This window comes from Panthera tigris, chromosome D3 (assembly GCF_018350195.1).
Source record: "Panthera tigris isolate Pti1 chromosome D3, P.tigris_Pti1_mat1.1, whole genome shotgun sequence".
In the NCBI taxonomy this organism is placed as follows: domain Eukaryota; kingdom Metazoa; phylum Chordata; class Mammalia; order Carnivora; family Felidae; genus Panthera; species Panthera tigris.
The window spans coordinates 47,509,376-47,526,641 of NC_056671.1; the positions used below are offsets into that span (position 1 = coordinate 47,509,376).

General features: G+C 35.9%; 1 protein-coding gene across 1 annotated transcript in view; it reads right to left on the reverse strand.

Annotated features, from left to right (window-relative positions):
• ZNF521 (zinc finger protein 521) overlaps positions 1-17,266 on the reverse strand; it is a 278,549-nt gene that overhangs the window by 128,629 nt on the left and 132,654 nt on the right. The window contains exon 5 of the mRNA XM_042962128.1: positions 1,405-1,489. Within this exon, the coding sequence (XP_042818062.1) occupies positions 1,405-1,489 (85 nt within the window). The remainder of the gene's footprint in view (positions 1-1,404; positions 1,490-17,266) is intronic.

Below are 17,266 nucleotides of genomic sequence, written 5' to 3' on the forward strand. Positions count from 1 at the left end.
CTACCACATTTGAGGATATATTTGATGTATAAGAAAATCACTAATAATATTAGCATGTAAATCTGGAAAATATAGAGATACACTGATCGATAATTTTATCTGTTGTGCATTAAGTTCCATTTTGCACAATTATGTACTTAGTCTTTTATAAGCAATAATCCTCCTAAAGACCCATCACTTGAAAACTATAAAGCAAATCCTATTGAAAAACGATTAATCAATTTTCTAACATGCTTTTGAATTTATCTTCATTAATTCTACAAGAACATTAGGATCCACTGTGATCAGTAATGATAGTTGGAGCAATCCTTCCACTCTGCACTCTCAGGATGCTTCTGATCAAGTGTGTAAAATAACTTGTTTACCCCTGAAAACAAGTTCAGAGTCTAGAAGGCTGAATTTTCTTTCCTGTCTTAGAGTTTGGTAATAGGAGAGCATGAGGTTAATTGGACTTTTTAGTATTATATCACAATTATTTATGGTATTATAAAATTCCATCAAATGAGGATGAAATAAAAAAAAAAACTCTCGCAGTATAAAAGCACAAATGAGTAACAAAAATAGCATAAAGTAATAACAATTGTCATTTTAGTAGTAGAAAAAGATCTGCTTGATAAAGTTTAATTGGCTGGTAAAACTCTTAGTGTTATTACTAAGTGCTTATCAAATTAAAAAACATAGGAGGTAACCCCAGAGGAATTAAGGGATAATGGGACAATATGAATAACTGAAAAAATTATCCTTTTAGTTCTAGCCTATGTGACAAATGCAAAATCCCTGCAAACACCGGCCGAGAGTGACTTCAGAGATCTTTACCCAAACCGCTTTTAGAAAGATCTATGTACAATTTGGTGGGGAATAAAAAATGATTACTGACTTCTTTACATGATCTTTATGATCATGATTATTTCCAGGCTGTTGAAACCATACATATAAAACTATCTTATGGCAATTTAAATTATTTATGTTTCCCTATCACAAAAACTCACCACTTTAGATTTTGATACAAAGATGCTTAAGCAACACACAGCAGTGCCATTACCATAATAACTTCTGAAATTAAAACCTGTCTAAAACTCTATGGAAAGCTAACATCCAGTTCATTAACCATTCCTGTTAGTTTTCAATAATGCAAAAATGATTAGAAGTTTAATTTGTTAATCACCTGTGTTTTGACTGGCAGGAGATATATAATCCTCTGCAGAAGTCTAAACTAGCCCTTGCAGAAAATAAAATGTGCTAATGTCTTATCAGGCCTAATAATAGTAATAAAAATCAATCATGCCTAGGTAAAACATTGATGGCTGAACAATTAATTCATCTTTAACTCTGTTTAATTATATAGGCATTGATACACAAGTAGGAGAAAAAGCTATCTGTAATAAGGTTTAGAGTGTCACTCACCAATCATGTGATTTGCAACATGAACCTGAATATCCCATTCATTGTAGAAAACCATCTGACACTTGATGCACTGATAGGTCTTCTTCTGAGAAAACAAGTATAAATAGAATTACTTAGACACATGCACTTCTTACTGTTTTCTTTAAAAAAAATAAAAATAAAAAGAGCCCAACCCAACTCACAACATTTTTTTGAGATGCTGGTCTGGCTACTGTGGGTCTGCTTGGGCAAAGTTCCATGAATTCCTCACCAAGACCTTGTGGTCTGATCCCAACACTATACTTTTAGTTGCAAACAGTTGGAAGACATGAAGGCACGTAATTACAGCATAATATATTTTTAAAGATTCCTAAACTCAAAAACCGAAGTTAGTATTAAAAAAAAATCTGTAACACATAGTTGGGTTTCAGAAACCGAGGTCTTCGTAGATCAGGCACAATTTCATTCTGACCAAAATGACTGTGACATTACTTCTAGATATCCCTTAGTGAAATGGTCAGTAAGACTCATGGAATCTAGCTACAAGATTCAGCAATTATCGTTTTTAGTTGCAATTCAGTCTGATATTTAGATGTTTCAGAAGTTGCTAAATACTAGCATTTAAACACATATTTTCTCCTATAAAGAAATCATGCCATACTGAACATTCTAAGATGGTTTTATCATTTTATACAACAGCTCTGGGAAGTGGAGAGTGCAGGATTTATTAATTCTTGTTATCATAAATAAAGAAACTGAGGCGCAGGGAAGTAGAAAGATTTGCCTGATGTCAGAGTGCCCTACAGCCAAGAAGAGAAATCAGCTGTCTTGATTCTAAATGCTAGACTGTCCGATAAAAGCTGCCTTTATGACTTCACATCCTTGGCACTGTGTCCCCCATATGGCTCAGTACATATTAGATGAACTCAATAAATAAAGTATTGGTTATGTTTTCCAGAACACAGTTACATAAATTCCTTTATGATGAAACTTGATATTTACAATTAAAAACCATCTTGGAAAACAAAATAAACCCTTATGAAATAATCCATTTTGAAATCTCCCCAATGTGAGAAAATAACATTTGTAAAATCACATCAATGGCAGTTTGTTAAGGCATTCTTAGAGAATTATCGTTTCATCCGCAGTCTTACAAACTTGTTTTACTAATGGTAGCAGTACAAAATATCAGTCTGTAAACTGTCATTAATTTTAAAGAACTCAACAAAATCAAGGCTAGGCACAAAAATTTAGCATCATTTCATCAGCAATTAAAATTTCAAATGCCACTAATGTAACACCGTCTTAGCATAGCACTGGCGTGTGCAACCCAGAATAGTAGAATTCCTTGTAAAACACAAAAGGGCAGGCATATTTCCAATAGAAGGTTTCTAAATAATCTAACAGGCTTTGTACATTAAGCATATTGTGAATTGAGTGTGCTGAATCTAAATCTAACACGGAGTTGAAAAACCCTGACAATCACCGAGGAAGATTTACTGTGCTGAGCTGTTTACAAGATGCTTTTGATGGTGACATATAGAGCAACATGTGTGGCGTAAATAACATCTATCCCTTTTTTAACAATATTTCCCTTTAGAACTAGTTAGAAAATATTTCTTACTCCCAGATGACCTACATTATATATTGTTTATTAGCATACTTCTAGCATTATTCCTGATATGTGACCTTGCTGAAAAACAAAGAAACATAAACTTAATGGCTAGTCTTTTCTCTTGTTAGCACAGTAAAACATACAATATGTCGAAAACTGTCTCCAAAAATGATGACTGATGAATATGTTGGTGGAATATACTAGGACTTTTTTTTTCCTGGCCTAATAATAAAGAAGAAAATCACTTGACAAGCCAAAATAAAATACCAGCACTTACTACTACCTTCAAAATGAACTGACATATTTGGATATCTATGTAAGTAACTTTTCTTTTATCATGGAAAGAAAATGCTTTTGTCACTGTTGATAATTCAAATACTAATTCGACTCTTAAGACAGTGTCTAAAATGTTATGTTCTATTCTTATTAACGAAGTCATATTCTTACCTATATATAAGCTCCTGAATTTGGGGCTGATGAAGTAAGAATTTAATGCCATCAAAAACAATGTACCATGATCTTAAAATGCTGTAGCTTGAACTCTGCCTCACCATACAGCCCACATTTCGCAATACAAAGCAATGATATGCAAATTGAGATGTATTAAGGTTTTCTTTTTTAAAGCCATGATATAAAATTCATTTTTACTCTCTATTTCTTTTAAAAAAGCAATTTTAAATGACTTTTAAAGCATCTTTATTATAATTATAGGCTCTTAGCAAAATGTGTGAGTGACCTCTGCCCACCCATACACCATCTTTAAGTAAAGCGATTATAACCTCTGCACAGTGTTGGTTGCCTTGGGGAGTTCATTCCCTTGGAGGCAAATCTACTCCAGCTCTGTACAGCTGAGTTTATAAAGGACTTCTTCCTAATTCTAGACCCAAATCTGCTTTCTGCTACTTTTGTGCATTTGTCCTAACTCTATGCTCTGGAGCTATAAAAAACAGGCTGGATCCCTCGTCTAATAAGCCAACTACATTAACCCTTTTTCAGACTGAGAATAGAGGGATGGCATATGAAACATTTTCAACAATTTTCATCACCCTGGTTACCCTCTTCCAGGTCAACCTTTTAAGTAATAGAACCTCAAATTAAGCACAATACTCCAGGGGTCTCCTCACCCTTAAGGAGTACAGGAGGACTGTCACCCCCCCCCCCCCTTAGGACAATTACTTCCATTTATATAGAAGACAACAACAAAAAAAAGTCAAGTGAGATCATTTCTTCTAAAAGCAGATAACTGTAGAAACAGAACTTCCATTGTTTGGGCCCCAGATTGGCCTTTATCAACGCTTAAGTTGTCAATTTACTTGAAATGCTAATTTAGTACAATTTTTAAAAGAGACTTTTTTTCATTAGCCTTTTTTAATGTGCTACTTGGGAGTGGGGTTGTCATTTCCTGATTGTTCTCTTTTGTTTTCTGATACTGATAGATGTAATTATCAAGGATACAACTTTTTCCCAGCACCTCATTATTTTTGATTGATTTTGAGAACAATTTAAATGTGCCTTTTTGACATTCTTGTTTTCAGTTATACTCTGGTTAAGGTACTCAGAGACTTTCAGAAAAGAGCATCTCATAAATTAAAAAAAAATGATTAGGATCTTTAATAATGTATACTTTAAAAAAAACATTATTCTGATTAACCACCCCCCCCATTCAAATTAGGACTTAGGCTTCACATTGAGTCTCACCAAATAAAAAATTATATATACTTTACAGGTATAAATTGCTTTGATTTTTTTTAAACAAAACACAAACTATAAAAAAAATCATTGAGTTCATAGTAACCTTCAAAAACAGAAACAGAAAAAACATCTCAGTTGCCACCATTGGAGGTTTGGAGGTGACTATGACATAAATCTCTTATTCTAAAAATTAGTAATTAAAGGCACAGAAGCACTAAGCTTTTTAGGAAGAAATGTAGTTCATGCCTATTTGATGAGGAACAGTTCTTTATGAAAGACTCACAGTAGAAGGGATGACAGAATTAGCAATTCACCATTTTGCAATGCCAAAAGAAGTAGCCCAGAATAATCATTCATGGCTGCTAAAACTATTAAGAGAAAGGTTATTCTGGAGATACTCAAGTTTTATCCTTTAATAACTACAAAGAGAAAGATGTACCTTTACAGTGGATTTATCTGTTGGTAATCACTGCACCAAACTACTTACTTTAATATGACTACTAATAAAATAGCCTGGCATTACGTGTCTCTCGATGTGATGCAATGTGGAGTATAATACGTCATAATAAAGTACTCTCATCTAAAATGTATACCTGAATCTAATCAAGCCTTTAGATAAATAGTCCAGTTTTCAGGAAAAGCAAGGACAGAGGAATAAGCAGTACTGTGAGAGAAGAGAGGGAAAAAAAAGTACACAAATCCAAGATATTCTTCAACACAAATCAAAAATATTATTGGCCTGCTATTTTCAAAAAGCCAATGTCATACAGGGGAAGAAAGAGGTGGAGAGATTGTTCTCAGATGAAAGAGACTAAAAAGACAACTAATAAATGTTGTGTGTGCGTGTGTGTGTGTGTGTAAATGTAATATGTGGATTCTAATTTGGGGAGAAAACAGCTATAAAAAGGTTTTTGAAGAAACTGGGGAAATCTGAGTATCAGCTGGTTATAAAATGATACCGGGGAACTACTACTGCTAACTTTCTTAGATGTGACAATGATATCATGGTTATGTGGATAAACAAATCTTTTTCTGTGGATATTTAGGGATGAAATGGCATGATGTTCACAATTTACCTCCAAATACTCAGAAAAAAATATATAGTCACATACAGATAAAGCACATGTGGCTAAATGTTAACAATTATTAAATCTAGGTATATACTTAAATGTTTTCATAATAAAAAATGGAAATAAATGGTTAGAATAATTCATAATACATCATTTTTTTAAAACACTAAACCTAGTCTTGATTAAGCCCATCTCCTTGGTTCATTTTATACCACCACACTTGGTGTGCACCAAAAATTATTTGTGCTTAGTTGTTATAAGTAGCTTTGCAACTATTTTTTGTAGTTTTTTGGTAAGGGTTTTTTCTGTTTACCTGTTTTTTTATAAATCTAATGTATGAATTCTAAAAGGTCAAACACCATAACTTACATTCATTTCTATAATAAAGAAACAATAGTTTCCTATAATTGTCTGTAAATTCTATAAAGAACTCATATGCATAAAATTCACTTGCAACAAAACTGTAAGAGTTGACAAAGGAAAGATTATTATCCTCATTTACAGATTAAGTGACTCAGCCTAATTCATTCAGATTGTGAATACTATAACTAAGGCCAGTATTATACTCTGCCTCCCACCTACTGAGTTTTAACACAGTTTATACTCTGATCATTTGCACGTAAATTCACAGTTGCATTGTAGGTAGATCTAGGAAGAAGGTTTTCCTTACAATTATGTAGTGCTTTGGTCTTTGACAATGCCAGGGATGGTCTGAGAGTGAGGACCCTGTCCCTGGCCACCTTCAGCACAGGCTTTCAGTACTAGGTCCTTGGCCAAAATCCATAGGGAAGAGCTCGCTTCCCAAAATCCCTTACTCGACTTCAAGATTTTCTCTTTCCTCCCAGTGTCCTGAGATTTAATTGCCATGTTCTCAACCATATATTTTTGTTTATTAGTCCTGCTCAATGACAAAAGAATAATTTCTGTCTGAGAGCTCATATATGTCTCCAATCCTGAAAGTTTTCAGCTATCATTTCTTCAGTTTCTACACGTCTCTCACACACCGTCCATTCACTTCTACTGGAACTCCTATTAGACATAGATTGGATGGAGCCTCTGGATTTCTCCTCTGTGTACCTTAACGATTTTTCATGCATATTTTAAAAGTCAGTTCGTCCTCTGTTTTGTTCTAGGTGACTCTCTGTACCCTTACAAACCACAAATTCTCTCTTCACTGGTCTCCAGTCTACAGTGTATCCTATCTACCAAAACTTTTATTTCAATGACTATTTTTCATGTCTAACCTTTCCAATTTTATTTATTTTTTCTAACATTTCTAATTTCAAACACAAGTACTCTTGCTTTGTTTATACTTGAATTTGCTTCATAACTTCTCACAATTTTTAGTGGAAATCATACCTTCATTTATCTTTCTGAGCTTCTAAGCATATTTATTTCAAAGTCTTTGTCAGACTGTTCCATATAATTAACTTCTTCTGGAGTGGAATTTTGGTATCATAACAGCTGGGTTTTGGGGGGCAGTATTTTTGGGTTTTGTTGTGTTTTGCCTCTTTACTAGCATTAGATTCATTCACATATTTTGTAATCTTGGTTTGAAGCCCATTTGTAGTGGAAGCTTTTTTTCTATGTGCTCATTCTTCCCTTTCTAGCAGTTTTCCCTTTGCTTCTATCAGGCCATCTGAGACTCCTAGATCAGATTAGGTCTCATGAGGGCATTTCCTATGTGTCTGAAGTGCTACAGGGAGACAGAAGATATTGTTAGTTGAATCACAGAGCCAGCATATGGCTAATTCAGTTTTAAGCATAAAACTGTATCTTTCTTCCTATCACTTTAACTCTCCAGCTGAAAAGCCCTAATACCAGGTATTGATCAACAACAGATTTTTTTTCCAGTCGCCTATTGTAAGCAATGAAGTTTCCCCCCTGTCCTGTGCTACGTAGCAGGTTTAGTTTTGTCCCACAGAGATTACATCCAGCTACCACTTGTTCTGAAGTAGAATCCAGTGGAATCCTGGCTTCGGTCCTAACCACTTTTGAAATTTGCTTTCTGGATCTCAAGGATGGAGAATTGTTTTGAACCTGACTATGTCTATTTGGTTATCTGTACTTTATCCATCATCATTATATGTTTGGAGCATCAAAGCATGTTACGGAGCCATTTCCCAAGGGTGTCTCACGGCCCACAACCCCTTGTATTTCACTGGATCCAAACTTAGGCTGAGGCCCTCAAGGAAGGACCAGTCTCTGACATAGTCGGGACCCCTGAAATCAGGATGCTGTTTACAGCTTCCATGATGCTATAAAACATCCACTGCAAACATACCCAGCAATCTTAGTAGGAAAGCAACACTAGAATCTTGTTTTTGCAATTAGTTGCTATTTAGTGGCTTCATAATTCAGCTGTGTGACAAATCATTTAATGACCCTGAGTCTTTGTACCCTTCCCTGTAAATTAAAACTAATAAAACTTACATCTTAAGAGTTGATGTGAGAGGCAAGTGAGAACTATATAAAAGTGCTTAGTACCGTGCCTACCGTGTAGCATGCCTGCATTAAACTGGAACTACCTTTATTACTCTTTCCTTGACAGGTTATTACGGAGACGGAATGGAGTCCTACATAAACTGTCTGATCCAACACAGTTGCTTGTCAAAGATTAATTCTCACTCTTTTATGTGGACTTTGAAACCATATTAAAATTTCTTTAAACTAGAACCCACTGATTTCAAGTTTATGACAATTAACAAAGGTTAAATGGATGTTTATTAGAGGTTTAAAAATTCGTAGCAGAAAGAATATCACAAGTTTGGGGACAAGGTTGGGAGTGGGAAGGAAGAAGATAGAGCATGTAAAAAGGTTCAACCTAGCGAGGGGAAAAAAAAGCTGTTTTCAAGGACGATAGCAATATACATTACCATTCTGAGAACGAATGTATTAATTCTAAGTGAGACTTATACTTAAGAGCAGTAGCACCTTTACTTGGCAGTATTTTGTTGGCAAGCAAGTGAATATTATGTGTGAGTGAAAATTGTAAACCTGCAGCCTTCCACAAATACTCGATAGTTCAGACATTTTACTAATTTAGTTTGGATATTTTCCAAGTCATTCTGCATTTGTGTGAAAGTAAGTCAGAACAGAGAGGGAAAAATGGGTGAAATGTAATGACAGCTAGTAACGATGAAAAGTTTGCCCAGGGGATTCACTGAAGAACACCAGTGTGGATTTTCTGTTGTGTGTTCCCATGGTAGTTAACAGAAGGACACTGTTGTCTTACAGATGTGGTTAATGTCCTGAGGTTGAAGACCACATAGCACTTTGTGCGAAGAGCTCAGTAACCAAGAAGAACTATTAAACATGATTCCTCAACTCAAGGAGTTACAATACAAATGGGCAAAGAACACACACCAATATTAAACTGTCGTACGTATTCTGCCTGCCTAACACAGCAAAGCAGTTCAAGGCCAAGAGACAGCCAGTGTATGACAAAGAGAAGACCCTTAAACACATCAGATAAAGACAGATTAACATGGTCTACAAGAGTCAGGAAAAGTTTCCTGGGAGAGAAGAGACTTTATCCGAGGTAAAAAATGGGAACACTTTTCCCTAAGCTCAAAACTGAGTTCCAAAGTGCCTGTTACGTGCCAGGCAAGTGTTCACAGTCTGGTGGGATATTTGGTGGAATGAGGAAGGCAATTCAGAACAGAAGCAGGACTAAATAAGATTGCTCTCACCAACTGGGCAGGAAAAATGAGGAGAGAGACAGAAATCTAGTAAGAAAAAGTTTGCAAAAATATTTTTGTTTCAAATGACTAAGTTGCACTTTTTTCTTTTAATTTTAGACAAACTCTGCATAGGCCCCTATGGAATCTGAAAACAATATTGACTTAGACATATTTAGTTTTTAGAAATAAATTCAAAACTCCACAAAGATATACATTTAAGCTCCCACTAAGTTTGAAATCAAGGGGTAAAAAAGCCCAACCATTTTTTCCCGCTTTTCTTGGGTTCTTTTTGAATATTAGATAAAATAGCAGTTAAAATATCTTATTTTCAAAGGTATCATGAATAGAAAAAAAATTGAAAATAATTGAGATTTAAAAAAAAAATTCTGGCTAGCTCTCACTAAAAAGCAAAACCCAGTGTCAAAAATGGGAGTAAGTATCATGAATTTGAGCCTAAGTTTCTCATGGAGAGAAATGCTTTCTTAGGCTTATTTATCTCCACTCCTCTGATTTCTCCTGACTCAGAATTTGGAAGGCTCTTCCAAGGGCCTAGCTTATTTCCTCACTACACAGGCCACCGAGACCCTCCGGGTAAGAGGTCTTCACCTAGATGATCTCACTTAATGGTACGTGTTCAAGTGCTGTTTGTTCTGTGCCATAACAAATCTACCTGGGTCACTCTCTTGTAGAGCTGTCCATAAAGTAGGCAGTCAATACATTGCATTTATTGACTATCCAATGGATGATCTACTGAGACATCCCTCATCCAGCACCTTCATTCTTAAAGTGTTACCCAGGACTTGACTACTGCTGCCGGAAAACTTCTCCACTACTCTACTGCGCACAGGAAATCCGTGAATCAGAAGAGGCTGAATACACAGACTAAATTAAGGCTGTGTTAAAGGTTAAAAAAAAAAATCACCAGCAGCATGTGCTAATTCTTTTTGAGTTAGGACAGGAATTTGCTTCTAGTTATCCCCAGTTATAATATTTTGTTAGCTCCTGGTTTGGAAGGATTTATAATTCATAGGTTCCAGTTAACTTCCAAAATCGACTGTTTGTGAACATTCCTATCAGTCAGAAAGCGAAGAAACTGAGAGTGGGGGAATAAGAGTTTAAATAATCCGGTTTTATAAACATAAATGAGAGGAGGAAAGGCAGAAGTCAAAATTTTTCCTTACACCAAATTATGGTCTATTTTTCCCATCAATTATTTCAGCCATACATTGATTTCACCTTAGAAATCTGAAACCTCCTTCCCGTCTCACTATTGTCAGAATGAGAAGCTATGGCTGAATGACACTGGGGACACCAAGTTGGAGAGACGAAGGAGTAGGAACGTGAAATAGTAGTGTGTTGTAACACCATTAAGTCTCATGGCATGCCCACAGCGATCCAATGCTGGAGGTTGATAACACGATTTACAGATCCTACCAGAAACCTGGAGAAAATTGTGTGGGGGGGAAAAATATTTTAGAATCCATTAAGGAACATTTTCTTAAGTGTATAACTTCTGCCCTAAAGGCAAGTTGAGAATCTAGACAGGTTTGTTAACACTTAGGGAGTACTGGTACCATTTACCAGATACTCGCCAAAAATATTAAAAGGGTAACATAGAGAAGAGCTTTATCTAATACTAAATCATAAAAGTTTCTTTTTGATTCCCTTAGAATTCGTTATATGCTGTATCCGAATTATTTCAAAGAAACCGATTTATCTCCTGAAGGACTATAAGCTCTTTAAGGGTAGGTGGAGGGCTCTGTCTTACCTGTCGTGTATTCGCCGCAATACATGAACCAGCGTTATTTCCACGACAAATTAATGTGTGAATGAGTTCTACTGGTTCGCTGTAACATACAAATCATTGCTTCTTCCCACTTCTCTTCAGAGGATGGATCCTATGGAGTCCTGGTTACTCTCCTCCGTTTATATTTACCTCATCTAACCTTCCAGCTACTCTTCTGTCAAAGGGATACCTCGTGTTCTTATCTACAGAACGTCTCTCTCTTGTTTGGGTCATTTCAGTTACCCCGTACGTGGCCAAGTTACCTTGTCCTTTATTACTCTTATTTCCATTGAGGCACCTTACCTCATGTCCACCTTTTCTCGGAAGTTCTTTTATTTTTTCTTTCTGCTTCTCCCTTTCTCCCTATTTTCATTTTGCGTTCTGCCTTCCCTCGTCCATCCCTTCCACTTGAACAGCTTTCCCACTGAGGCATGTCAGACCATCTTTCTCTTCTTCTTCAAATTGCTTCTAAAACCCCACCTGCTCCCTAAAACTTGTTAGTAATTACGCCCACGCACCCTGTAGGTGTTTACTTTATTATTCTTGTTGTTTGTGCTCCCCGGAACTAATGTTTTTAGGATGGAGGTGTGTTTCCTTGACCTAACCTATTCTAAATCCTGCTGTCCAGTTACAATGTATATAAACGTAAAAATGCCAGGTTCTTTTAACCCCTTGTTTTAAATGTTTTAATGTTTATTTATTTTTGAGAGAGAGAGAGAGAGAGAGAGAGAAAAAACATGAGTGGGGGATGGGCAGAGAGAGGGAGACACAGAATCTGAAGCAGGCTCCAGGCTCCAAGCTGACAGCACAGAGCCCGATGCGGGGCTCGAACCCATGAATCACAAGATCATAACCTGAACCAAAGTTGGATGTTCAACCTACTGGGCTACCCAGGCGCCCCTTACCCCCTTGTTTTAATTGAGTTTATTAGGATTTATAGAATTATTCCTCATTCATCATTCAAAAAAGCATCATTTAAAATAAAAGAATACAATGCCCCCACATTCTTTATATTTTCAAAGGTACCAGTACAAGCTTATACAGAGTATCATGCAGTTCTAGGATTCAAAGGGATGTGTGAGGTCATCTGTCTCAATTTCCTCATCATAGACCATGGAAGTGAGGTCCAGAGAGACGAAGTATCCTTGCCTGGAATGCACAGAAAATGACCAACACAGCAAGCCTCAAACTCCGGACTAGTGATAAACACAGCCACGTCTATATGGTGGGGTAGCACATTTACAAAAAGGAATTGCCAACTACTGCCAAGTCGGCTCTCCAATGTGCACCAAACCCATGGCTCCTCTTGGCACTGGACCACAGGATCGCCTTTACAGCCCCACCTGTCCACTGCTAGTTCTTGCTACTAACTGTTGCTTTCTTTGTGGGTCCTCCCTTCTCAGCCTATTCTTTCAGCATGGAATTTACTATGTTATATTCAAAACATCTATTCACATTACATTGCAAGGCTTCCTGTCACTTAAGGAACAATGTCTTATTTCTCCTTTAGCTCCAGTACCCAGTGCACTGCCTGACAGGGGTTATTTGTGAAGGAGTGTATGAACTATACAGAAGTGAATTGATTGGGGCTTTTTAGAAGTATGCCCAAGAGTAAGCGTTTTCGAGAAATTTATTGGAGGCAACCAGATTGTTGCCACCAAACATACCTGCATTCTGCATCAGACAACCACATAAGACCTTCTAGTCCCCCTTCAGATTATCCCAGAAAGATTAAACTATAGGCTTCAAAAAGCTCTGCATAATCCTTATTGATACTATATTTTACAGAGCCACAGATTTTCCATATAAAAAATGCCCAAGAATATAACTTGAGAAAATATGGGGCCCTTTCTCAACAGGACTTTTGCTCCTTGAGAACACTGCCCCCCAGTAAAGAATCTGAGGGGGGAAGTGCTAGGAAAAGGATTATAATATCAAATTCGACATTTTTTATCGACTCTGTGCAAGGCAAGCACTGCAATTTTTTTAGATGTTCCTTAACAGTCCAGGTGATAAATCAGTCATTATTTTAAAAGACATTTTAGAATTTTATTATTGAATATCCTTACTAGACCTTAGAGAATATTCCTATTTCTAATCCTGCTAACTACTCACCATCTTAATATGTATACAATTCACCATTGGAGGGTACATTTGCTTTTTGAAAGTGTAATTCTTTGCCAAAAGAAACACGAAGTGATACTTACCTGTTTGTCAACTGTGTGTGCGGTGCCTACGCACAATGCCTGCCACAGGTCTGAAACTCAATTCCTGCCGAATAAATGAATGCAACAGACTGAAATTGACCCAAATAGTGTAGTGTGTCTGTTATGGAATGCTTGTTTTGAAATTATTTAAATTTGGTATAACAAAATGATATCAATCCAGACCCAGTTATGGGGCTGAAAGGATCTGTCTTCCACCAAAATGATGTCAATTTTCCAGTCCTAGTAGGTATAGACATTAAACTTAGAGGGCTTCCTGCCAGTTTTTCAGCTACTTCATTTAGTCTCTTAGTCCCGTCACCCATGTCCCTTCCATCTATCCTTCTCCCCGCTTTCTGTTCCACCCCTTACTTTTTTTTTTTTAAGAATGATCTTGGTTAAATAGGTGGTCCCTATTCATAATTAAATTCTATATTTCTGGACATCTAGTTATCAAGAAATTTTATTACAACTCGCTGAAGCCAAACTTATAAATACCAAAGATAATCCTTAGACGTATCTTAAAATGAAAACGTTAACATCAGACTTTGTCAAGTTGTGTTTATCAGTGCCACTTAGGTTTCTAAATCATGGTGAATCTGTGCCTTGAAATCTCTCTCAATCACTTATTTATTAGTAATTTTCAAGTATAGCATTCTATTCTAAAAATAAGAGATTATGCATATAAATTACAAATCCTGTCCAAAAAAAAAGCCCCCACAAAATTTTCACCACTTTTCCTTCTGAAGAATGCAAACATGTTTGATCCCTAGAGAACACTGCCAGTGGATTTTAGACAAACAAATAACAGCTTTTTAAAATTAACTGCTTCTCAAACTATCCACTTGCTTCTGGAGCTTAGTGGGAAAATACCTTATTTTGGGATTCACAGTATGCCTTTCATGTATAATTTTTGTTTTTCTTATACATTATTTCCCCAATACTTTTTTCGTTCCCCTGTTCTCCATGATGTTTCAAATCAATAGTACTATTGAACATTTTCCGTTTCTTATCTATAATTACTTTTTCTGCCTATACACTCACCTATTTTACATGTTTTTTCCACCTTTTACATTTATCATCACGTGACACGATCTCTGACCTCAAAGCAAATAAAGTAATATTTTTACCTTTGTGGTCTGTGCACTCTGTTTGTTCTTTGGATTTCCTTGCTTCTAGATTTGTTTTAATATCTTATTATGCTTTTCTATTTCACCAACTTTGTGGAAGTGTGATGACTGATTTTGATACATTCTGACCGAATAATCCATATAGCCCTAGCATTAGATGGAACTATTTTAGATTACATTTACAAATCAATTGAAGACATTTCATGTATAAATTATACGAATGTGTGCAGATATCCGTAGGGATATGTGTAGACTTATGCACAGATATTACATAAACGATGTACAGTATACAACATCTGCTAAGAACTTTCGTATATACGTATACCATTTGCTCTTCACAATAACCCTATGCGGTAGGCAAAGTATGGATTATGCCCATGTTAGCAATGAAGGAATTGAAGCTTAGGAAGGACTAGTTAAGACGACACAGATGGTTCTGTCAACTGTTATTTGTACTCCTTTTTTTGGTAAGCACAATATTTTCCTGTACTATGCTACATGGCATATGTTCAAATTCCCTACACCTATAGCAGCAGGCTCTGAAGGACAAACAATTTTCAGACTCAGTTGAAGACTGGCTTCTGTAATACAATGTTTAATTCAACAAAATAAATCATTTGCCTTGATATGGGGATTTTTGTTTACAGGATTTCACCTGCCATTCAATCTCTTTATGATATGAATTGCACATAATATTACATACTTATGAGGAGTCTAATGTTCCATTTATGTGTGGTTCGAAGAAACTGCATCACCATACAGTTCTTCAGAGAAATGCTCCCTTCTTTGTTTCTTTTCTCTGTTTGTTTTAATCACCAGGTTTCAATTATTTACAAGTGTTTACTAAGGACCTCTCACGTGTAAGAGACTCTCCTGAGAAACATGGAGGACATCAAGCCAAGCCCTGCCTCCACCCACCTCCAGCTCTCTGTGCTCCTGCCATGCTGGCCACTTGTTATTCCTTAGCCAGCCAGGCACGCTGCTTGCTGCCACAGGACTTTTGCTTCACGAGTTCTCCCAATTTGTTTGCTCCCCACACAGATACCAGCAAAGCTAACTCCTGCCTGGTTATTTGCTACCTCTCCCGAAGTACTCTAGCAGTTCATTAGTACTCCTATTATGGCACGTATTCCATTCTAATTTATATTATATTTATTGTTCCATATTAATCTTTCCTTAGTAAACTATACACCCTCAGGGGGCTATACTGGGGAGAAAGACGAGTATTCAAAAACCCACACTTGCAAAACGCTCATCCTCTTTACAAACCCGATAGCCTAATGCCTTGTACATAGCAGGAAATTAATAAATCTGTTATCCTAAGGTGAAGTACCAAATGAGGAATAAAAAGTTAATGCCATAGGCTAATGTTCTCCAAAGTGTGAGATATGTACTACCTTAATTGTAAAGAACAAATACAGTTCTTTCTGATTATGCAAAGGAAAAAGGTCTCACTGAGATGCTAATATGTCTTTAATACCTCTACAACACTTGATAAATTTTCTGGTAACAACCAAAGAACAGGTTTCAGGCTTTCAGCTTTTTGCAGATACGAATGTATAGCTAGAATTTTTAAAACATTATTTTGCACTAATTGTATTAGTTTTTATGTTATCTTTTATTTATAATAAGTGATACTGATTGTATACTTATGGTTCTGAATATTTGCTTTTTATGTTAAATATTAAATGTTATGAAGAGAATTTATAACATAAGTAGTACATAAAGAGTAACTATTAAACAAACACCTGGTGTGTCCAACTTAGCTTCCTGTGTGTTCTTTCTAGACAATCTATTACTGTCTGAATTTGCATTTCCCATATTACAAATCAGGATAAATATTTTCACATGTTTACTGAGCCCTTGTGTTTCCTCTTTGTGAAATGTCATTTCACGTTAATTTCCCAGATTCTCACTTGTGGGTTTGTGTTTTCTTATTGATTTATGGCCGTTTTCCCCATATTTAGGAAACTAATCATTTTCCCAGCTATATGTGTTATAAATGTTTTAACATCTTATAGCTTCCATTTTTGCTCACTTTATAGAACTTTTGGTATACAAGTTATTGTGTTTAAGGTAGAGGAACATATCAATTATTTTATTTGTGATTTATGCTGTCTGGGTATTATGTGAGAAATCATTCCCAACCTAGGGTCATGAAAATATTCTTTACATTTTTTCCTAAAAGATTTATAGTTTTATCTTTCACACATTTTTACACATGTGAGTATTCTATTTTATTTTTAATTTTCCATATGGATAATGAATTGAATACTCCATCCATTCCTTTACCACTATTTCTTGGAGAATCTCTGTTTTGTTCTGTGGACTAATCCCACATTATTCTAATTGCTGCATATTTATTATTAATGCCTGCGTAGTAGGACAATCGTCCCCTGCTTCTTCTTTTCCTTCAAGAGAATCTTTGCTATTCTTCACCTTTCATTATTCCATATACATTTTTGAACCTCCTTGTCAAGTTCCAAAAAAGTAAAAGCATAAAAAATATATTTTAAACTTGTTGGAAGTTTTCACTGGAGTAGCTATGAATTTATGGATCAAAGTAAGGATACTTGACAACTTCACAGTATTGAATCTTCTTTTCCATGAACAAGTTAAACGTAATCATTATTTAGGTCTTGAAAAATATCTTCCAATAATGTTGTGCCATTTTTGTCCATAAATGCCTTGAACAGCTTAGAT